Source organism: Leucoraja erinacea, chromosome 26, assembly GCF_028641065.1.
Source record: "Leucoraja erinacea ecotype New England chromosome 26, Leri_hhj_1, whole genome shotgun sequence".
Taxonomy (NCBI): domain Eukaryota; kingdom Metazoa; phylum Chordata; class Chondrichthyes; order Rajiformes; family Rajidae; genus Leucoraja; species Leucoraja erinaceus.
The window spans coordinates 1,650,681-1,674,674 of record NC_073402.1 but is presented as its reverse complement, the minus strand read 5'-3'; the positions used below and the strand labels follow the sequence as shown (position 1 = coordinate 1,674,674).

Sequence of the window (23,994 nt, the reverse complement as noted above, 5' to 3'; positions counted from 1 at the left end):
CTTACCCTTCCTCTAGTCTCATTCTCCCCTGACTCTCAGTATGAAGAAGGGTCTCGACCCAAAACATTCCTTCTCTCCAGAGATGTTGCCTGTCCCGCTGAGTTATTCCAGCATTTTGTGTCTATCTTCAGTGTAAACAAGCATCTGCAGTTCCTTGCTACACATGGGATAACATTCAGCAGTATCTCATGTTAAATGACTATTGCTGGTGATATTTAAATGAACATTTGATGTGTAATAGATCAACACATTTTAAGAAACAGAAATCTACTATACTTTCATTGATGCAGGCATCAGTAATTTAGAAAACTAGGCAGCAGCAAAACTGAAACTCCAAGAAATTGCAGAGAATTGCAGGTATTACCCAGTCCATCACATAAACCAAGCTCCTCACCATTGACTCCATCTATGATTCACACTGCCTACATAATCAAATACATGTCTCACCCCTGTCATTCCTACTTCTCTCTGCTCATGTTGGGAGGAAGATACAGGAGCTTGAAAGCACACACCACCAGACTCAAGAACAGCTTTTTTCTCCTCTAGTTACCAGGCTTCTGAACAGTCCTTCCATAACCTAAGGTACTGCCCGATTCCCCGTACCTCATTGCGGACATTGGACTTTGTCTCTGGAACGGATGCGCTATAATGTTGAGAACTACATTCTGCACTCTGTTTCGTCATTTTTCCTTTACCTATTGTACTTGAGTTTGACTGGGCCCTAATGAGACCACAGCTGGAGTATTGTGCACAGTTTGGTCTCCAAATTTGAGGAAGGATATTCTTGCTAGTGAGGATTGCAGCGTAGGGTTGACAAGGTTAATTCCCAGATGGCAGAATTGTCATATGTTGGTAGAATGGAGCATCTGGGCTTGTATGGAATTTAGAAGGATGAGGGGGATCTTATTGAAACATATAGGATTATTAATAGTTTGGACACGGTCGAGGCAGGAATCTTCCTGATGTTGGGGGAGTCCAGAACCAGGGGCCACAGTTTAAGAATGAGGGGTGGGGCATTTAGAACGGAGATGAGGAATTACTTTTTCACACAGAGAGTTGTGAGTCTGTGATGCTTTCAACAGAGAGTTAGAGAGAGCTCTTAAAGATGGCAGAGTCAAGGGATATAGGTAGAAGGCAGGGTAATGATTGTGGATAATCAGCCATGATCACATTGAATGGCGATGCTGGCTCAAAGGACCGAATGTCCTACTCCTGCACCGATTGTCTATTAGATTGCATTTATGTATGGTATATCTGATCTGTTTGGATTGCACGCCTTTGGATAGTTAACCTTTTCACTGTCCATGGGTACACATGACAATAATGAATCTAAACCAAAGACTAAACCTAAACATTTGTAATTTTTAATTGTTTTTAATTGCCCAGCGTAGGGGAAATGGAGGACAAGGGTTCAAGGTGAAGGGGAAAAGATTTAATATGAGGGGTAACCTTTTCACACGAAGGGCGGTAGGTGTATGGAACAAGCTGCCAGAGGAGGTAGTTGAGGCTGGGACTATCCCAATATTTAAGAAACAGTTAGACAGGTACATGGATAGGACAGGTTTGGAGGGATATGGACCACGTGGAAGCAAATGGGACTTATGTAGCTGGGATATGTTGGCCAGTGTGGGCGAGTTGGGCCGAAGGGCCTGTTTCCACACTGTACCACTCTATGACTCTTCAACCACATCATGTGTACAACAAAAAGGGCACATCACCCAATATACTCTTGACTATTGAGGCTTTATTTAAATGTTTGAGCCACTGTTCTAATAACCAAGATAGACACAAAAAGCTGAAATAACTCAGCGGGTCAGGCAGCCTATCTGGAGAAAAGAAATAGGTGATGTTTTGGGTCATGACCCTTCTTCAGACCGAGAGTCAGGGGAAAGGGAAACGAGAGATATAGATGGTAAATAGAACAAATGAATGAAAGAAGCAAAAAGCAACAATGATCAAGGAAATGTGGAGCCCACAATGGTCCATTGTTGGCTTGAGCTAGTTGACAACGAGTTATACAGACAGTGAAACTAGTATGATGACTAGGGTGGGGGAGGGGACGGAGAGAGAGGGGATGCAAGGATTATCTGAACTTAGAGAAATTAGGGTTATCAGCTGCCCAAGCGAAATATGAGGTGCTGCTTCTCCAATTTGCATGTGGCCTCCCTCTCACAGTGGAGGAGGGCCAGGACAGAAAGGTCAGTGTGGGAATGGGAAGGGGAGTTAAAGTGTTTGGCATTTGGGAGAACACCCTATACTCATGAAGTCTGGTTGTCCGGTGCTGCGACAGGCAATTCAAGCCAGGCTAACAGGTGCACTTGTGTCTGGATCAAGAGTCAAGTGTATTCAACAACGGACGGCACAGGTAGAGTTGCTGCCTTACAGTGCTTGAAGCGCCGGAGACCCCGGTTCGATTCTGACTACAGGTGCTGTCTGTACGGAGTTTGTACGTTCTCCCTGTGTTTTCTCCAAGATTTTCGGTTTCCTCCCACACTCCAAAGATGTACAGGTTATTAGGTAAATTGGCTTGGTATAAGTATAAATTATCCATGTAAGGTAGTGTTAATGTGCGGCGATCACTGGTCGGTCCGGACTCGGTGGGCCGAAGGGCCTATTTCTGCGCGATATCTCTAAACTAAATTGTACTAAACTAAATTGTCATCTGTACCAACAATGGAACAATGAAATGTATACTTGCATCAGCATAGTACAGCCTATAAAATACAATGCACAGAGATAATATACAAAAAACAAAAATTCAACAAATTTATAACCTCAATACTAGTGCAAAGAAAACCAAAGTCATTAGTGCAAGCAAAGACAGTCCATGAAAGATCATAGATGAGGCTGGTGTTGTGTAGTGTTCAAGAGCTTGATGACATTGCGAAAAAGCTATTTGTATACTGTATACTGTAATTCATTCCTGATGAGTGAAACAAGAGTATGGCCAGGGTGATGTGATATTTTCCAACCCACAAAAAAAAACATTTATTTAGAAAACTTTCAAGTAGCCCAAGGGTGTCAGATAATATGGGGTAAAGGCAGGAGAATGTAGTTGAGAGGGTAAGGTTGATCAGCCATGATTGAATGCTGAAATGGACTTGATGGGGTAAATAGCCTAATTCAACTCCTAGAACCCATGAACTTATCAACATGTGGGTTATATCACAAAGTTAAAACCAGGAGATGTCTGCTCTTTTAAAAAATATCATTACTATTGCAATTAACTATAAATGCAAAATTCTCCAAGATCACATCAACTCAGTTAAACCAACTTTATCATGAGAAAATATTACTTACTCTTGATGTCCAGTAGGAGAAAGATTCGATTTTGGGCTTCATCTTGGGCTGTGAACATGTAAAGGAATACTGACATTCAGAAAAGCCCAAAGGATCACAGTGCTTTATGCACCTACATGAGCCCAATCTGCTATTGAATGAAGATAGACACAAAATGCTGGAGACCAAAACTGCACACAATACTCCTGGTGTAGTCTCACCAGGGCCCTGTACAACTGCAGTCCTCTTTGCTCCTTTTGCAGTTCATGTGAAAGAACAGTTCACAAGACATATTTGAATGTAATCAACGATGACAGAGTGGATCAGCTAGGCTTGAACCAGCATCTGCAGTTCCTTCCTACACTGTCGTTTAGAAGAACAAAAGTTCATCTCAAAGAAACCTACAAATTCTTAAACGGCTGACCAAATTAGACATAAGATACCTGTTTCCGATGGCAGAGAGTAGTTTAACGATGAGGGGTAAACCACAATACAGAGATGTGGAGTTGAGTTGAGTTTAGTTTAGTTTAATTTATTGTCTGTTGTACCGAGGTACAGTAAAAAGCTTTTGTTACGTGCTAACCAGCCAGCGGAAGAAACAACGGATGCTTACAGTCGAGCCAACCACAGTGTACAGATACATGATAAAGGGAATAACATGAATAACGTTTAGTGCAAGATAAACTCCAGTAAAGTCTTGATCAAAGATAGTCCAAGGGTCACCAATGAGGTAGATAGTAGGTCAGGACTGCGTTCTACTTGTTGGTAGGATGGTGCAGTTGCCTGATAACTGTGGGAGAGATTTCTTCCCCTAGACAGTGGAATTTTCTATCATGCAAAAAACATTAAACATAGTCAGGAATGTAAGGGCCTGTCCCACTAACGCAATTTTTTTCGGTGACTTGCTGGCATCCGTCATAGTTGCAGCAGGTCGCCGAAAATTTTCAACATGTTGAAAATCCAGCGGCGACCAGAAAAAGGTACAACTGTTTGGGCGACTACTCACGACCATACAGGCGTCACCCTGTGATGTCGCGGGGATCCACAGGGAGCGGGGAAGAAAGCTGGATGGGAATACAGAATTTGAATGATGTACCATAGTCAATGGTGGAGCAGAGTTAAAGTGCTGGGTGGAGTTTCACATTTTCACATTTCTATGAATAAACCGCTACTCAACTATCTCAGCAGGGGCAGATGAACATGAAGAGTTGTAAAGAAAGAGCTATTTTAGTAACATATTTCATGACCACATCAGAAGTTGAAGATTGTAAGGATAAAGGAGATCAGTACCACCAACATCATTCTCCACCAGTTTAACACCCTGTTGAGAATCTTCCACAAGTACTGTAGGGCCATATCTGCTGGGCATCTGTGGTCTATCAATTGTCCATCTGCTTCTGGATTGATGAGTGTCAGTGGTACAGTCTTCAACATGAGGAGCCAGTCAGAACCTGCCTTCGTGAGGTGGCTGAAAGAGATTTAAACACAAAGTACGTTCTATGTCACATCAATTCAAACCTTAAGGTAAACATGTGTGGAAAGGAACTGCAGATGCTGGTTTACAACAAAGATAGAGACAAAATGCTGGAGTAACTCAGCGGGTCTCTGGAGCAAAGGAATGGGTGACGTTTCATGTCGAAACCCTTCTTCAGACCTCTTAAGACCTTCTGAAGAAGGGTCTCGACACAAAATGTCACCCATTCCTTCTCTCTAGAGTTATTGCCGGTCCCACTGAGTTACTCCAGCATTTTATGTCTATTTAAGGTAAACATTTTTGTTCATGCCCATAATTATATGAAATATCTTCTCAGCTCCTGAATCAAGTGTCCACGGACTGGGATATCTTGATGCATTTCACGGTCAACAATTCACACAACAGCCATTCCCAAGCTTTTGGTGGTGTTCCATTGCAACTCTCTTTCATGTTCCTCCCACACTGACTTCTCCAATTGTACAGAGAGGCCAAATGCACAAAGGAAGAACAACATCACATATACCACTTGGGGGGCTTGCAACCCAATGGCTGAATATTGAATTTTCCTATCTCAGGTGTCAAGAGTCTTTGGTTGTCATCTGGATTTAAGAGAGAGTTAGATAGAGCTCTAGGGGCTTGTGGAGTCAAGGGGTATGGGGAGAAGGCAGGCAGGGGTTATTGATAGGGGACGATCAGCCATGATCACAATGAATGGCGGTGCTGGCTCGAAGGGCCGAATGGCCTCCTGCACCTATTTTCCATGTCTATGTCTATATCTATGTATCAACAATGGAACAATGTAATTCTTACTTTCAGCAGCTTAACAGGCCTGTAAATGCAACACATGGGTAATATATAATAAACAAAAACATCCAACAAACTCCAACCCCAATATTTGTCTCCCTCACGCACTCACCTGTCCACCTATGTTTTCTTCTCTCTTTCTTAGTATACTTTAGTTTAGGTTAACTGCGTGGGAACAGGCCCCACAGCCCACCGAGTCTGCGCTGACCAGCGAACCCTGTACATCTGCACTATTCTATACATTAGGGACAATTTCCAATCTTTACCTAAGCCAATTAACCTACAAACCTGTGCGTCTTTGGAGTGTGGGAGGAAACCGGAGCACCCGGAGAAAACCCACGCGGTCTTGGGAAGAACGTACAAAGTCCATGCAAGACAGCACCTATAGTCAGGATTAAACCCGGGTCTCTGGTGCTGTGAGGCAAGTTTTGATCCTAGCCTCAAGTGCTGTCCATGTGGAGTTTGCAAGTTCACCCTGCGACCGCTTGGGTTTCCTCCCACATCCGGAAGACAAGGAGGTTAATTGGCCTCACTCAAATTCACCCTTGGTGTGTAGGGAGGTGGTGAGAACGTGGGATAATATAGAACTAGTGTGAACGGGTGATTGCTGGTCAGTGTGGTCTCGGTGGCACAAATGCCTGTTTCCATGTTTTATCTTTAATACTCCCAAACAAAAACATCTTTGTTCACCCCCCTTCTCATTCTCCTCCTAAAACATAGAAACATAGAAATTAGGTGCAGGAGTAGGCCATTCGGCCCTTCGAGCCTGCACCGCCATTCAATATGATCATGGCTGATCATCCAACTCAGTATCCCGTACCTGCCTTCTCTCCATACCCCCTGATCCCCTTAGCCACAAGGGCCACATCTAACTCCCTCTTAAATATAGCCAATGAACTGGCCTCAACTACCCTCTGTGGCAGAGAGTTCCAGAGATGCACCACTCTCTGTCTCCACACCCCCTCCTTAAGCTGTGATCCCTTGGCAAACTTCTTCCTCCTCCACCTCCATCTGCCCATCATCCCCTCAGCTGCTGTCCCACACCCACTCACATTGGCAACTTTTCCTCTTCCCTCTCAGTTCTGTTGCAGGGCCTCAACCTGAATCTTTGCCCTTTTGTCTCCACATATGCTGCTTGGCCCATGGAGTTCTGGCAATGTCGTGTTTGCTTGTTTCACATTACAGCACCAGCTTCAGTGAGAAGTTGCTTAAAGTACAATCGCTAATACAATGCAAGAAATACACCAAAGATAGACACAAAAGGCTGGAGCAACTCAGTGGGTCAGGCAGCATCTGTGGAGAAAAGGAACAGGTGACATCTTGGGTCAAGACCCTTCTTCAGCCTGAAGAAACGTCTCGACCCGAAACATCACCTTTCCTCCACAGATGCTATTTGACTGGTTGAGTTATTCCCACATTTTGTGTCTAACTTCATAGAAACATAGAAAATAGGTGCAGGACGAGGCCATTCGGCCCATCGAGCCAGCACCGCCATTCATTGTGATCATGGCTGATCGTCCCCAATCAATAACCCGTGCCTGCCTTCTCCCCATAGCTCTTGATTCCACTAGCCCCTAGAGCTCTATCTAACTCAATGTTAACCAGCATCTGCAGTTCCTTCTGATGCAAGAAATACGGCAGTGGATTTGATCACAGCAGTTCCCCATTAAAAACACTGTGTTAATGGCCAGGTCATCTGTATATGTTTAAGAAGGAACTGCAGATGCTGGAAAATCGAAGGTACACAAAATGCTGGAGAAACTCAGCGGGTGCAGCAGCATCTATGGAGCGAAGGAAATAGGCAACGTGTGTATCTGTTTATTTTTGTTGAATGACGAATTAAAATTGAAACTAGGACAATGTTTATGCTCATCTACAAGCATTGCCATGGGATATTTGACATCCACTCCCACCTGCACTCAGCCATTCCGATTTGCCAGAATTTGGCTTCCAATGGAAGACTTCCCATGAGTCATGTTGAAACAAACAACAGAGTATTTTTCATCAGCAAAACAAAGTGCTGGAGGAAATAAGCGAATCAGGCAGCATCTGCAGAGACAATGGACAGGCAACGTTTCGGGCTGGGACCCTTCTTCAGACCGAGTCAGAAAACGTTCCCGACCCCTAACTTCGTCCGTTCCCACCGCAGATACTGCATGATCCGTTCCTCCAGCACTTTTGATCACAAACTGGCACATGAACACCTAATCTTGTCCGTCACTAGAACACTGCAACAAATCTCTTCTATCTTTGAAATGTCACATTTAACTAGGTTTAAAGTTGCTTTCGAAATTCAGTTCCACAACAAATGGTAACAGGTGGCGCAGCGATAGAGTTGCTGCCTTACAGTGCCAGAGACCCAGGTTCGATCCTGACTATGGGTGCTGTCTGTACATTGTTTGTACGTTCTCCCCTTGACCTGTGTGGGTATTCTCCGGGATCTCCGGTTTCCTCCCACATTCCAAAGATGTACAGGTTTGTAGGGTGGTATAATTGTAAATTGCCCCTAGTATGTGTAAGATAAGGTTAGTGTGCAGGGATTGCTGGTTGGCGTAGACTTGTGGGAAGAAGGGCCTATTTCCAAGCCATATTTCTAAACTAAACAAATGAGAACAAATATTTTTACTTTCCCTGGAGCTGCAGCCAACTATTTGAGTCCTTAGGTCCATTTCTGGAATACATTTTGCAAATGTTCAATAGCCAGGATATCAGCTACTGAAACTGAATTTGTAAAATGAGCAATTGTGTACTTGTCAGTGGAGCCTTGAACTTGAGCATAGCTCTCCCTGCTGGATGTCCTTCATTCTGCTGTTGTGGTTACCAATCACTAAGTAACTGGAATACTACAGAAATACTCCACTGCCATCTCTTTTACACCGCTTGAAAGGATGTGATTAGAAGGATTAGACAATGAATGGAATGTGTCAAACATGCGTGTTAATTAGGGGGGGCATTTTCAACATACCTTTCTGAATTAGTAAGAACAAGGCAGAGCTGAAAATCGCCCCTTCCTCTCCATCATGTACAAAACGTGGTAATGTAAAAATTAAATTATTAATGCCAGTAACATTTTTTTTTTAATGTTTGAATGTAACTTGACATTGCCTAAGGAGAGAACAGGGTAAGATGGCTGCTGAAGATCAGATTTGCCTCGCTACCCGTAAAAAGTTCCTTGCAGCAGATGCCTTCCCGCAGTTCCCGCCCGGAGGATTTGTCAGACGGCAGGAGTTCGCTCGAAGGCTCGGAGGTCGGTAGGGCCCGGATCCCTCCTGGAGGCTCACCGGACAGCGTAACCAGAGGGAGCTGGAGACGTGGGATGTGAGGAGCGTGGGCCTGTAGGAGGGTGAACCGGGGTAATGTCGATGGCGATGCCCGCATGTGTTATATATGCAAAACCAATTTCAATGTGCAGTTATAGATGTGACAAATAAATCACTATTTACTATTGATTATTGGTATGTCAATTCAAATAACAGGAGAAGTCACATAAAGGCACATCAGAAATTTAATCAAATACTACATTAAGTAATAAATATATACCTAAAAACTTACTTTGCAAACTGGTGATGAAAGTCACAAGTGACAATTGCCAATCACGGAAACATTGAAACATTGAAAATAAGTGCAGGAGCAGGCCAGTCTGCTCTTCGAGCCAGCACCGCCATTCAATATGATCTAGGCTGATCATCCAAAATCAGTACCCCGTTCCTGCTTATTCACCATACCCCTTGATTACATTAGCCCTAAGAACTATATCCAACCCTCTCTTGAAAATATCCAGTGAATTGACCTCCACTGCCTTCTGTGGCAGAGAATTCTACAGATTCACAACCCTCTGGGTGAAAAGGTTTTTCCTCATCTCAGTCCTAAATGGTCTATCCCTTATTCTTACACTGTGACCCCTGGTTCTGGACTCCCCCAACATTGGGAACATTTTTCCTGTCCAATTCCTTAGGAATTGTATATGTTTCTATATGATACCCTCTCATCCTTCTAAATGCCAGTGAATATAAGCCCAATATTTTGTTGCTGTTCTAATGGGTCTGCAACAAAGTATTGCATATGCATTTAGCAACAGAATGAAGTTGTGCATCAGTGCATCCAACCAAAGTGCTACAGTCCTACATTCTGTTGTCCTCTGTAGTCCATTACATCGGTTGTGCATTGTGCTTGACAATTAGAGGCTAACAAACTAGGAAGCTGCAGGGCAGCCACAGATTCAAGGTGGTTGAAGATAGACACAAAATGCTGGAGTAACTCAGCAAGACGGGCGGCATCTCTGGAGAGAAGGAATGGGTGACGTTTCGGGTCGAGACCCTTCTTCAGACTAGTCAGGGGAAAGGGGAACAAGAGATATAGACGCTGACCCCAGCACATGCTGAATACATGGCTGAAGAGTTAGCATTAAATTTATCCAGAAAACCTCTGTTCTCCGCCATTACAAAAACCATTCTTCACAAATGCTATAAATTCCAAGTGGCAGTAAGGCAAGACAAAGAACACTGGATTGAGTGAAATCTCTGCGACCAGACAACATCTCATCTGGATTGCTGACAATTTATATTAGAGTCATAGAGTGATACAGTGCGGAAACAGGCCCTTCAGCCCAACTTGCCCACACTGTCCAACAACGTCCCAGCTACACTTGTCCCACTTGCCTGCGCTTGGTCCATACCCTGCAAACCTGTCCTATCCATGCACCTGTCTAACTGTTTCATAAACGATGGGATAATCCCAGCCTCAATTATCTTCTCTGGCAACTTGTTCCATACACCCACCACCCTTTGTGTGAAAAAGTTACCCCTTCATATTCTTATTAAATCTTTTCCCCTGCACTATATTCCAGAACTGGACATTATATTCCACACCTAGACCTGAGGGGTAACTTTTTTACACCTAGGGTGGTGGGTGTATGGAACGAGCTGCCGGAGGAGGTAGATGAGGCTGGGACTATCGCAATGTTTAAGAAATACTTAGACAGGGTAGAACAGGTTAAGAGGCATATGGACCGAATGCAAGCAGATGGGACCAGTTGGACAGGGTGGTCAGGTGGGGCCGAATGGCCTGTTTCCAGACTCTATGACTGTAATCAAACTGTTCCAGAACAACTCTAATAGTTACATCCACTCAACATTACAAAAATTGCCCACATATGTCCTATTCATTTAAAAAAAAAGCAGAAACCATTCAGGCAAATGAAGGATGGCGAAATGAATAATGCTGGTAAATAACACTGATTCACTAATAATTTGCTTACTAATAAATGCCCGCTCTGGGTTTTGCTGTGACCGTTCTGCTCCAGGCTTCTTCACAACCCTGCCCCAACCATGACCAAAAGAGATGGGTTCCTGAGGCAGGGAGTTAGTTAACTGTCCTAAACATAAAGGCAGCATTTGAGCAAGTGTGACATCAAAGAGATCTGATACAACTGCAGACAATGGGATTTAAAAGAAGATAGACACAAAACGCTGGAGTAACTCAGCGGGTCAGGCAGCATTTCTGGAGAAAAGGAATGTGTGACGTTTTTGGTCGAGACCCTTCTTCAGAGTGAGAGTCAGGGGCGAGGGAACATAGATACGAAAAGGTACTTAAAAAACTTGACGACTTGATATGCAAAAAAGATAAATAAAAGCTAGCAACGATGATCAAGGAAGGAAAGGTGGGATGCGCAATGGTCCACTGTTGACTGTGGGAAAGGTGATAACGATTGAAACAAACGGTGAAACTCAGCAGGACGACAGTGAAACTAGCACAACGACTAAGGTGGGGGAGGGGCGGACAGAGAGGGAATGCTTGGGTTACTTGAAGTTAGAGCAATCAATATTCATGCCACTGGGTTGCAAGCTGCCCAAACAAAATATGAGGTACTATTCCTCCAATTTGCATTTAACTTTACTCTGTCAATGGATGAGGCCAGGCCGGAAAGGTCAGTGTGGGAATGGGAAAGGGATTTAAAGCTACCTAAAGCTACCTAAAGCTATCTAAAGTTTGGCAACCGGGAAATTGTGTTGGCCAAGGAGGACCGAGCAAAGGTGTTTTAAGAATTTTTTTTAAAGGAAAGGAAACTCTCTAATGGTTGGAGTGTTCCATCGGTCAAAGGAAGGTAGTGCAGTTGTTGAATTCCATCATCTCTGCCTCAGGATCTTCAGGATTGTGTCCTAGCCCAACCATCTAGAACTACTTGGTACACAAAAATGCTGGAGAAACTCAGCGGGTGCATCATCTGCAGTTCCTTCTTAAACACATCTATAACTGCTTCATCCCTGAACTTCCTTCTTTCATAAGATCATAATTGGGGATGTTCAATGATCCCATTATGCTAATTGCATTTGCAACTCCTCAGAAAATGAATTAGTTAATGCTGGCATGTAGCAAGGTTGGTCAATATTCATGCCACACAAGTGGTCGACAATGACCTAGAGAGATTATTTGATATTCAATTATAATAATATTGCCAAGGCCCTATTGTTAAGATCCTGGCTATCATGATTGACCGGTGATGTAGCTTGAATATAAATATTGCCAATAAGTAACAGGATATCCTGCAGTTAGTCATCTCCAAAACAATTAATCCTGACCTTTCCAGTCAAACTAACACCCCACAAATAATTTAAAACAAAAGAATGCAAGAATCAGGAGTGGTTTAGTGGTTATCTTACAATTATGTGTCAGAAAGGTGAGTGTTCAACCTCTTCCGTATATTTTAACACAATCTAAAATGGACTTTAGCACAGTGGTACGAACCAAAGATCTTATAGCAGAGCAAGATGGCCTACTCCTACGCAAAACACGTAGTACGGTCATGGGCAGATTCATGGGCGATTATAGGATCCATTTTAGCAACCAGCCTCCGCCATCTTGTTCCGCCATCTTGCTCCGCCATCTTGTTCCACCATCTTGCTTCCGGCCAAAGATCGGATCTTTGCTTCCGCCTCCTGCTCCCGTATCTTCGCTTTGGTCTTTGACTTGGGCAGAGAGAGGGGGTGCGAGGCCCGGGGCAGTGGGGAGGCCCGAGGCCTTGGCGGGGTGAGGGGGGTGCGCAGCCCGGGGCAGCGGGGAGAGAGGAGGGGAGTAGTGCAAGTGGGGTAGTGGTGGCGCAGGAGGGTTGGGTAGGGCCGGGGGGGAGGGAGAGAGAAAAGATCTTATAGCGGAGCTCTGCTATAAGATTTTTGGAAGAGAGAGGTGGGGTAGGGGCCAGGGTGCAGAGAGCATGGGAAGAGATGTGGGGGTTGGGGGCTGGTGGGTTAAGGGAATACAGCATAGGAGGGGGGGGAGACATTGTAGTGTGGGGGGAGGCGAGAGAGTGCCGGGAAGGGGGGGAGTTGAGGGGTGGGATAGGGCCTAGTGTGTGTGAAGTTGCGGGGAGGTTTACAATGTTTATGTTTATTATTTAATGTCCCTTGCCTAGTCTGAAATAAACGTCATCATTGGATATAAGATCAGAAGAAATATAATTGTGTGTGTTATATAATTATATACATCTATATCACATTCCTGTATGTGTGTTCTTTCCAGCACAATCTAGTCAGTTGTATGCTCATGGAATAAAACCATCCTTAAGTTATACATCTTTTGTACATCTTGCTCAAAACAAAGTTAATCTTGTGAAATTTTTCAAGTAGATAACCTCACAGGCAGATCTCATTCCACTCTCTGGCTATTGGGAAGACCAGACCCCTTTTTATTGCAGAGAAACAACTTCATAGAAAATAGAAAATAAGCACAAAAACATTAAGTAACATTCCAGGGCTGGAGCAACTGGAATCTTCATATTGCTATTAATTTCCCAAATACTGCAGATGTGAACAGTGTGATTACATTAATGTGATTAGATGAATGAATTACAGAGTGCAAGTGTAATACAAAATCAACTCAAACGCAGCATATGAGCCATTTAAAAAGAAATGATTTAAAAAACATTAAAAAGAAAATTACCAGAGGCAAAATTTATAAACATTTTATTCTTTAACAAGAATTAACAGAATTATGAACTAACAGAATTATGAATCTAACCCTATATCACGCACAAAAACTGTTCCCCTGCAACGTTGATTACCCTACGAGTAGGGTCGGATCGGGTAGATTCCGGTTAATACAAAATCTACTCAAACACAGCCTAATAAATTATTTAAAAAACATTAAAAAAGACAATTACCAGAGTCAAATGTTATTCTTGACAAGAATTAACAGAAGTGTGAACTAACAGAATTACACCAAAGATCCTATAGCTCTGCTATAAGATCTTTGGATTACACTGCGAGTCGGGTCAGGTAGGGTAGGTTCCGGTTACTAAAATGGGCGGGGAAAAATGCCCAGGATACCCTCCGTAGCGTACTACACATTAGCCCATTGCATTTCGCAGGAGTAGCCTATCTTGCTCCACTATAGGATCTTTGGTACGGACATGTTAGGCATGACATACAAGAAGCAGTAGATATAGAACATAGGACAGTACAGCACAGGAGCAGGTCCTTCAGTCCACAATGGCAAATTAAACTAATCTCCTCCGCCTCCATGTGATCCATAGCCCTTCATTCCCTCTTAAATGCCACTAACTTAGGTGCCTCCACCACCCCTCCTAGCACTCGAAACTCTCTGTTTAAAAGAAATATGTCCCGTACATCTCGTCTAAACTTTGTTCCTCTTACCTTAAAGCTTCACCCTCTCAATCTTGGGAAAAGGGTTTGTGCTAGCCCTCATGCTCATTTCCAGGAAAAGGCGAGGAATAATGTAATTTCCATTAATTTTGACTTTTCCCCAATCCACCAAATCCCAAGTTTCCAAATCCCCCCCACCCACCCCCGTAATTTTCAAGTTTCCCCTTTTTAAAGCAGATGGTAACAAATAAAATAGGACAAACTTAGTACAGTTGAAAAGAATAGTATTTCTATTTACACATAAAAAGAATCACTAGTTCGCAAGGATAAACTTAATAGAAAATTATAACAAATGTTTATTTGATCAGGTTTGACACCATATTTGTAGCTCTGAATTCTTCTTCAACTTCCTCTGATGTCTTAGACGTGTCCATTTGCACCAACCTGAATGACTACTGCCCGGTTGCCCTAACTCCAATACCCATGAAGTGCTTCGAAAGGCTGGTCCTCTCACACATCAAATCCAGCATCCCTGCCTCACTGGACTCACATCAATTTGCATACAGCGCAAATAGATCCACAGAGGATGCCATCTCTCTGGCTCTTCACACTGTCCTGACTCACCTGGAAAGACAGGGCATGTACGTGAGGCTGCTCTTCATAGACTATAGCTCTGCATTCTATACGGTCATCTCCACCAAGCTCACAACCAAACTCCACCAGCTAGGGCTCAGCTCGCCGATATGCGACTGGATCCTGAATTTTCTGATGGAGCGACCGCAGGCAGTGAAACTGGGCCCGCACCTGTCCTCCACTATCATCCTGAGCACCGGCACACCACAGGGCTGTGTACTGAGCCCCATGCTCTACTCCCTCTTCACACACGACTGTGTTCATGCATTCGACACCAACACCATTGTCAAGTTTGCAGACGACACAACAGTGATTGGGCTGATGAAACAAACTACAGAGCGGAGGTGCAGAACCTGGCGGACTGGTGCTCACGTAACAACTTGTCCCTAAACACCTCCAAGACCAAGGAGCTGATTATCGACTTCAGGGGGTCACATAATGGAGAATATGCCCCAATCTCCATCTACGGGGACTGTGTGGAGAGAGTGTCCAGTTTTAAGTTTCTGGGCACTCACATTTCAGAGGACCTCACATGGTCCACCAACACTGCTGCGCTGGTCAAGAAGGCACAGCAACTACTGGTCTTCCTGAGAATACTGAAAAAGACTGGTCTGCCTCAACAGCTGCTGGCAACCTTCTACCGCTGCACCACAGAGAGCATATTAACATATGGCATCTCTGTGTGGTATCTCAGCTGCACGGAGGTGGAGAGGAGAGCTCTTCAACGCGTCGTCCACAGAGCGCAGAAGATAATTGGGACACAGCCACCAGCCTTGGAGGGCATCTACTATACATGGTGCCTCAGGAAGGCCATCAGCATCAACAAATACTCCTCACACCCTTGTAATAGTATGTTCGAGCTTCTACCTTCCGGCAGATGTTACAAGGCCTTCTACCTAGGGGCACTGCACTGGCAGCAGCCTCTACCTACAGCCTGTCTGTTATTTCTATCTTTTTTTTTATTTTCAGTTAGTCTGAAGTCTGTTTTAGGGGGAAACTTTTACTTTTCTATGTGGGGGAGGGGGGCAGGGTAAGGGGGAAACCGTTTCCCAGTCTCTTCCTGGCGGGGACGCGACTATTTCTCCGAGTCACGTCCTCGCCCCCCACCTCGCGGCCTACCAGCTGGATCGGAGTGGCCTTTCCTGCCGGGGACCGGGAACCGGACCAGGGCTGCTACAGCGGCGGCGTAGCGCTGGAGTCACTGCGGAGCGGGCGATGCCTACCTGGTTCGCCGTTGGAGCTCCGGAGCGTTGAGCCGCTGCTCCAACATCGTGGAGCTCTGGTGCAGAGAGCTTCCAACGCGGGCGGCGCTGAACAATATTGTGGAGTCCTGGGGCGCCTTGCAGAGGGTCTACAGCGGCAGTCTCCACCCGGCGCGGCCTGCGGACTTTGGGAGCCACCAACTCCGGTAGGAGGGGGCCGACCCTGGTGTCCATGCCGCTGAGGACATCCCGCAGCCCCGACGTCGGACTTGTATCACCCCAGCGAGTGGTCCTGAACATCGGGCCGCCCGTAGCTGCAACTGCGGAGGGCACGGGGAGGCCCTGACCACAGGGATCAGTGGAGGAAGAAGACTGACTTTGGTGCCTTCCCACACAATGGGAAACTTTGATTCTGCTGTGTGGGGATGTTTTATGTCAAACCCTATAGTGTGTTGTGTCCCCTTTTTTATTGTATAGCTGTATGGGAATTTCATTTCACTGTGCCATCTGGCACATGTGATGAATAAATCTATCTTGTATCTCTCTTGTACGCCTGCACCTCCAGACTCAGGAACAGCTTCATCCCCAGAGGTATAGCTGCTCTGAACCGGTCCTGCTGAGTTCCCCCACCCCCAGCATCTGTCTCCCTCGGATGAACTGTCTCCCTCGGATGGTCACGTCACACATCGACCTGGCACAGACCTATTTGCACTTTAGACTGTTTTACTGTTCTTTTTTCATAAACCATGTTTCTCTGGGTATCTAAATTGTATTAGTTGTTTAAGTTATGACATTGGATGGAAGCTGCATACCAAATCTCGTTGCACCTATGTGCAGTGACAATAAAATATATTATATTATTATTATTATTATTATTATTATTATTATTATTATTATTATTATTGTTACATATTATTATACATAGATTGATACAGCATTGAAACAGCCCCTTGGGCCAACTTGTCCACATCCGCCAACATGTCCCAGCTACACTGATCCCACCTCTCTACATTTGGCTCATATCCCTCCAAACCTGTCCTATCCATATCCTTAGAAATAGTATGTTGCACAATGGTCAGTAAGCAATACTAATCAATAACTTCACAAATCATGATGGTCATCTTCTTCCTACATAAATTAGTATTTTATCATCTGATCATTGTCTATTGTTAAATGATTTAATGCTGATTTTGTGTCAATGATAAGACCTGATAAAATATTAACTGATTTATTTAAAATACAGTAAACACTTTAAGTGAATTAAATATACAGTAAACACTGCAATTGAAATAATACTTGCAGAACATTTGAAATGATTTGCACTTTATATATTGGAGCATTTCATGTCCTTGCTTCATGTTCTCAGCCTCCCTTTTGTGGATGGGATGCCAGCTAAAAACTCACTGTCCTTTTGGGGACAGCCAAGGTGCCAACTGTCTCACTTACTGCAACTGCCATGCTGGTAACTAATACAGTAACTAATATGGTGCCATTATAGGAAGAAGCCAATGACAATAGGATAAAAGGGGACAACAAAAGACAAGAAAATCACCAACGCCACATTTCTACCTGTAACCTTAAACTATCAACCTACTATCCACCCCATTGGTGACCCTCAGACTATCCTTGATTGGACTTTGCTGGCTTTATCTTGCACTAAACATTATTCCCTGATCATGTACCTACATGGCTGGCTTGTGATCGTGTAAATGGCTGGCTTGTAATCATGTATTGTCTTTCTGCTGGCTGGATGGCACACAACAAAAGCTTTTCACTGTACCTCGGTACATGTGACAATAAACAAAACTTGCACTATGAGGATGTGCAAACTCATAAAACAAACAAGAATTCCTACCTTTCGATCGCAGTTGAGCAATGGGAAGATCTTGTGTGAGCAAATCTCGTCTGTTCATTTTCAAGACATGTTCGTTCTGAGCAGCTTTGGTTCAGTTCTCAATCTGTTAATGGAATGAGACTTCCTACTGTGTACACATACCTCCTAATGTTTCTGTGTCACTCTTAGTAACTGCACGGCTTATCTGACTTGTAAACAAACACAAGAGGAAACAGACTGTAATCCAGTTCTTGACAAGCAGACGTCACTATAATCCATCTCACTAAAATAATGCTTTATTGACCAAACAAATCTTGTAAATCTGTCAATTTTACCAGACTAATTCTCTCAATATTTATATTTTCAGCTTTTTAAATAGAATTTAAATAATGTTGCTGGACCTCAAGTAGCTTTGTTCATTATTCAGTTACCCTGCCAGATTTGAAAGCATTTTTAGAGCAGTTTATTAACTGAAAGCTAACCATGTTTATTGAAACACATAACAAAAAAGGACAACATTCCACCTCGAACCCATCTTGGAGTCCATGGTCCCGTGTTGTTACAAGTTGAATGTAAGTCAACTTGATATACGTAATGTTGCATATACATTACTTCAAATAGACAGGTCCCTTTAGTAGCCAATAATAATCGTAGCCAAAGGATAGAAAAAACAACAGTGATTGCATGAAGTGCCTAAAAGATGTGAAACTCCTTCAGTTTAGGGCATTTCATCAGAAAAGCAATAGGCTGTAATCTTCTTGGGCATTGGTATCCGAACCCTGTCCTAGATGTTTGGCCCCATGTTTTACAACCGATTCACCTGGCAACGTTTGGCAATGACGAGTTATGACTTCCTTCTCAATTATATTTCATCTAAATCTGTGGAAAATTTCATTTAGTTCGGTGACTTGGGTCACGAAAACCGATTTCCGGACACATTTTTGATGCTCGGCCCATAGCCTAACATGACAGCGATCTGCACGGTCTGGGGAAGAGCTTCGGTCCCGGGCAGCGGGTGTCAGCGCTTTTATGCGCCATCTGCGAGCGCTGCGCCTCCGGCCGCTGCAGCAACCTCGCTCCCTCCATCGCTCCCTCCATCCCTCCCTCCATCCTGCCCTTCAACTCACACGGCAGCGTCAGCGCCGCCAATCCACGCTACACCATGCCCGCCAGACTCCACATTGGGCGGCCGGGAAAGGAAAGAGGGAGGGGGGGGGAGAGGAGAGAGAGAGAGAGAGAGAGAGAGAGAGAGAGAGAGAGAGAGAGAGAGAGAGAGAGAGAGAGAGAGAGAGAGAGAGAGAGAGAGAGAGAGAGAGAGAGAGAGAGAGAGAGAGAGAGAGAGAGAGAGAGAGAGAGAAAGAAGAAAAGAGAGAGGGGAGAGAGAGAGAAGAGAGAGAGAGGAGAAGGTAGAAAAAAGGGAGGGATGGAGGGCAAAGAGAGACAAGGCGGAGGGAATGTAGAAAGAGGATGAAGGAAGGAAAGGAGAAAGGGAAGAAAGAGGGAGGGTGAGGAAAGAGGGTGGGAGGGGGAGAAAGGGAGGGGATGGGGTAGGAGGAAGGGGAGGATGGATGGAGGGAGGGGAAAGGAAAGGTGTGTGTGTGTGTGTGCTTGTGTGTCTGTCTCCCTGTGTGTGTCTCCCTGTGTGTGTGTGCATCTGTGTGTGTGTGTGCGCTCCCTGTGTGTGTGTGTGTGTGTGTCTGTCTGTCTCCTTCCCTGTGTGTGTGTGTGTGTGTCTGTCTCCCTGTGTGTGTGTGTGTGTGTGTGTGTGTGTGTGTGTGTGTGTGTGTGTGTGCATGTGTGTGTGTGTGTGCGCTCCCTGTGTGTGTGTGTGTGTGTGTGTGTGTGTGTGTGTGCTGTGCCCTGTGTGTGTGTGTGTGTGTGTGTGTGTGTGTGTGTGTGTGTGTGTGTGTGTGTGTGTGTGTGTGTGTGTGTGTGTGTGTGTGTGTGTGTGTGTGTGTGTGTGTGTGTGTGTGTGTGTGTGTGTGTGTGTGTGTGTGTGTGTGTGTGTGTGTGTGTGTGTGTGTGTCTTCCCCGTGTGTGTGTGTGTGTGTGTGTGTGTGTGTGTGTGTGTGTGTGTGTGTGTGTGTGTGTGTGTGTGTGTGTGTGTGTGTGTGTGTGTGTCTGTGTGTGTGTGTCTGTGTTTGTGTGTGTGTGTGTGTCTCCCTGTGTGTGTGTGTGTGTGTGTGTGTGTGTGTGTGTGTGTGTGTGTGTGTGTGTGTGTGTGTGTGTGTGTGTGTGTGTGTGTGTGTGTGTGTGTGTGTGTGTGTGTGCGTCTGACTCCCTGTGTGGGTGTGTGTGTGTGTGTGTCTGTCTGTCTCCGTGTGTGTGTGTGTGTCTGTCTGCGTGTGTGTGTGTGTGTCTGTGTGTGTGTGTGTGTGTGTGTGTGTGTGTGTGTGTGTGTCTCCCTATGTGAGTGTGTGTGTGTGTGTCTCCCTATGTGAGTGTGTGTGTGTGTGTGTGTGTGTGTATATATGTGTGTGTGTGTGTGTGTGTGTGTGTGTGTGTGTGTGTGTGTGGCGTGTGTGTGTGTGTGTGTGTGTGTGTGTGTGTGCGCGCGTGCGAGCTGATCTGGGAACGGCAGCCAGTCCCTGGGCACACAGAATGCCAACTTAATCAATATGGACAAATTGGGCCAGCCACGTACATGTTGTATAACTCTGACTCTATGAAGATCTGAATGGGCTTAGAATGACCCATTTAAGCAAAATTGCCCCCACTTTCCCCACTTTGATTCTTGAGATTAATATCCCTTTGCTCTGTTAACAGCGTTAAAGTACTTATGAGGTAGAGTCAGGAAAGGGAACATGTTATTTTTTTTTAGTTTGCTTTAATTTGTTAGTTGATTTTTTGTTGACTGCCATCATTTCTGAAATGGTCTGAAAGTAACTTAACTGTTATAAAGCAGTAATAAGTGATATTTGTCCAAACAATTGGAACTTGCATAAAATGTTTGCATTATTAGCAGGTCTGCCAACTCTCACGCATTGAGCGTGAGACTCACGCATTTCACAAAATTCTCACGCTCTCACGCTGATCACAAAATTTCTCCGCTCAAAAATCTGTGGGTGCTGAAAGTTCAAAATAAAGCAAAAATTGTTTTAGAGGTGAGTAAAAACCATGAGGGGAATATCAGGTGAATGCATAGTCTTTTTCCCAGGATATGTGATTCAAGCACTAGAGGGGATTGGTTTAAAACAGGGCTGTCAAACTACTGGCCTGCAGGATGATTTTGGTTTAAAAAAAAAAGTAGTTTCGTTTCTCCCATGCAGGTGGTGTGATCGGAGAGACACGGCGGCAGTGGTCCCAGCACCAACCCTCCTCCCTCTTCCCCCCTGAGGTACGGCACACACCTCCCACCCTCACCTCCGGCGGCTCTATGTCCGTCGGCCACTCTGTCCAGACCACATGGAGTTTTAACCCCGGCCCGGAGCCAGGAGCGGACCGGGTAAGTTGGTGCCGTCTCCGGAGCCTACTATAGGAGGGGGAACACCCACTCCCACACCCTCCCCCCCTCGGTCACTACGCTCCCTCGCTATTTCTGACTCTCAACTCTCACCCAATGTTGGCAGCCCTGTTTTTAGTGTCTTCCCTCACAGTGGAAAATGCTGATTCTGCTGTGGGGGGATGTTCATGTTAAATTCTACAGTGTGTTGTGTCTTTTCTCTTTTTTATTTTATATGGATGTATGGAAACCTAATTTCTTCTCTGTAAAGCACTTTGGTTTCAACACGAGTTGATTTAAATGTGCTATATAGATAAAATTTACTTACCTACTTAACTAATTTTTTCCTCGTCACATACCTAAAGAAGCTTTTACTATCCTCCTTTATATTCTTGGCTAGCTTACCTTTGTACCTCATCTTTTCTCCCTGTATTGCCTTTTTAGTTATCTTCTGTTGCTCTTTAAACATTACCCAATCCTCTTGCTTCCCGCTCATCTTTGCTACATTGTACTTCTTCTCATTTATTTTTATACTTTCCCTGATGCCCCTTGTCTGCCACGGTCACCCCTTACTCCCCTTGGAATCTTTAATCCTCCGCGGAATGAACTGATCCTGCACATTCTGTATTATTCCTAGAAATACCTGCCATTGTTGTTCCACTGTCATCCCTGCTAGTGTATCTTTCCAGTCAACTTTGGCCAGCTCCTCCCTCATGGCCCTATAGTCCCCTTTATTCAACTGTAACACTGACATCTCCGATCTACCCTTCTCACTCTCCAATTGTAGATTAAACCTGACCATGTTATGGTCACTGCCTCCTAATGACTCATTAACCTCGAGGTCCTTTATCAAATCCGGTTCATTACATAACACTAAATCCAGAATTGCATTCTCCCTGGTTGGCTCCAATACAAGCTGCTCTAAGAATCCATCATTAAGGCACTCTACAAAGTCCCTTTCTTGGGGTCCAGTACCAACCTGATTTTCCCAGTCTACCTGCATGTTGAAATCTCCCATAACGACCACAGCATTACTTTTGCTACATGCCAATTTTAACTCCTGATGCAACTTGCACCCTATGTCCAGGCTACTGTTTGGGGGCCTGTAGATAAGTCCCATTAGGATATTTTTACGTATTCACGTCCTCCCTCGCACCGCTCACAATTAGCCCTGACCTTACTCTTTTATTCCTTCCCAAATGTTCTTTCCCATTAATTTGAGAATCGTTTGTAATTTTTCCTGTAGTCACTTCCCCTTTTGATCCAGTTTAATAAGTGTTACCTGAACCACCCGACTTAATTATATATTTACCTTGGATTATTCTTGAAGTTGAATCACAAGATCAAGTTTTGTCAGATATCTGAGGCTTACAGAGTGCATGTTACCACTAAAAGGAAAGCAATCTTTTCAATGAAAGTTGCTCCCAATAGGAACTAATGATAGAGTTAATGGGATACACAATAAGGAAGTAGGGCACTGAGGAATAGTACCACTGATCATCAGCCAATCATTTACACACGAACCCATCTTTTATTCTCCGCACATTCTTATTAACTTCCCCAGTTCCACCCATTCACCCATCAACCAACTAACCTAAGAGACACACACAAAAAAACTGCAGTAACGCATCGGGTCAGACAGTGTCTCTGGGGAAAAGGAATAGATGCCTTTCAGATGGAGATCCATCTACAATCAATCAACCTTTATTGTCATCTTGCAAGCAACAGTTGTACAGTGCAAAATGAAAAGACATTTCCCAGGGAATACCGGAGCATCGCACATGAAATTTAAAACATTTCACACATTATAACACTAGAAACAATCCAGTCCCTGATGGAACAGTATAAATAGTTAAAAACAGGTAAAACAACAACGTTAAAATACAGTAAAACCAATCATAAAAATGTCGGGCGCAGCTGATTTGAGTGGCCAGTGCCAGTTATTAAAGTGTCCGTGCCAAGCCTCAGAATCAGGTGACTGTGAGTACAGAGTGACTGTTTAGCAGCCTCACAGCCTGTGGCAGGAAGCTGTTTAGCAGTCTTGTAGTCCGGGCTTTGATGCTGCGATATCTCTTGCCTGATGGCAGGAGATCCAGGTGTATGTGGAGGGGGTGCAGTTTGTCCTTAGCAATTCTCTGAGCTTTTTTCAGACAGCGGTTCTGGAACAGTTCTTGTACCGAGGGTAGGGAGACGCCAATGATCCTCTCTGCTCCACTCACTACCCTCTGCAGAGCCTTCCTGTCTGAGCAGTTGCAGGTGGAGTACCACGTATTTATGCAGTACGTGAGTACAGACTCCACCGTACCCCTGTAGAAAGTCCTGAGGATGTTGGTGGGGAGTGAGGCCTGTTTTAGTTTCCTCAGGAAGTGCAGTTGCTGATGGGCCCGTTTGACGGTCCCAGTGGTGTTCCTGGACCAGGTGAGGCTGTCTGTAATTTGCATACCGAGGAACTTAATGCTCTCCACTCTCTCCACTGTGGTGCCACTGATGTTGAGGGGTGTGTGCTTTGGCTGCGCCCTCCTGAAGTCGACAACCATCTCCTTTGTTTTGTCGACATTTAATTCTAGATTATTTTTGCCGCACCAGTCCACTAGTTGTTTTACTTACTCCCTGTACATTGATTCGTCATCTCCGCTGATGAGTCCCACCACTGTTGTGTCATCCGCAAATTTTATGATCTTATTGTCCCTGAATCTGGCAGCACAGCCATGTGTGAGCAGTGTGAACAA

General features: G+C 44.6%; 1 protein-coding gene across 3 annotated transcripts in view; it reads right to left on the bottom strand.

Moving 5' to 3' along the window:
* The window catches only part of LOC129709600 (uncharacterized), a 55,550-nt gene extending 37,399 nt beyond the window's left edge, over positions 1–18,151 (bottom strand). The window contains exons 1-3 of one of the 3 annotated variants that reach the window (XM_055656051.1): positions 17,845–18,151; positions 4,577–4,747; positions 3,301–3,348 (exon numbers count right to left, since the gene is read on the bottom strand). In XM_055656051.1, coding sequence (XP_055512026.1) covers positions 3,301–3,348; positions 4,577–4,648 — 120 coding nt within the window. In that variant the 5' untranslated portion in view covers positions 4,649–4,747; positions 17,845–18,151. Of the gene's footprint in view, positions 1–3,300; positions 3,349–4,569; positions 4,748–17,844 lie in introns of those variants that run through there. The other 2 variants (XM_055656052.1, XM_055656050.1) reach the window with 2 other exon arrangements.
* Positions 18,152–23,994: the final 5,843 nt, after the last annotated feature.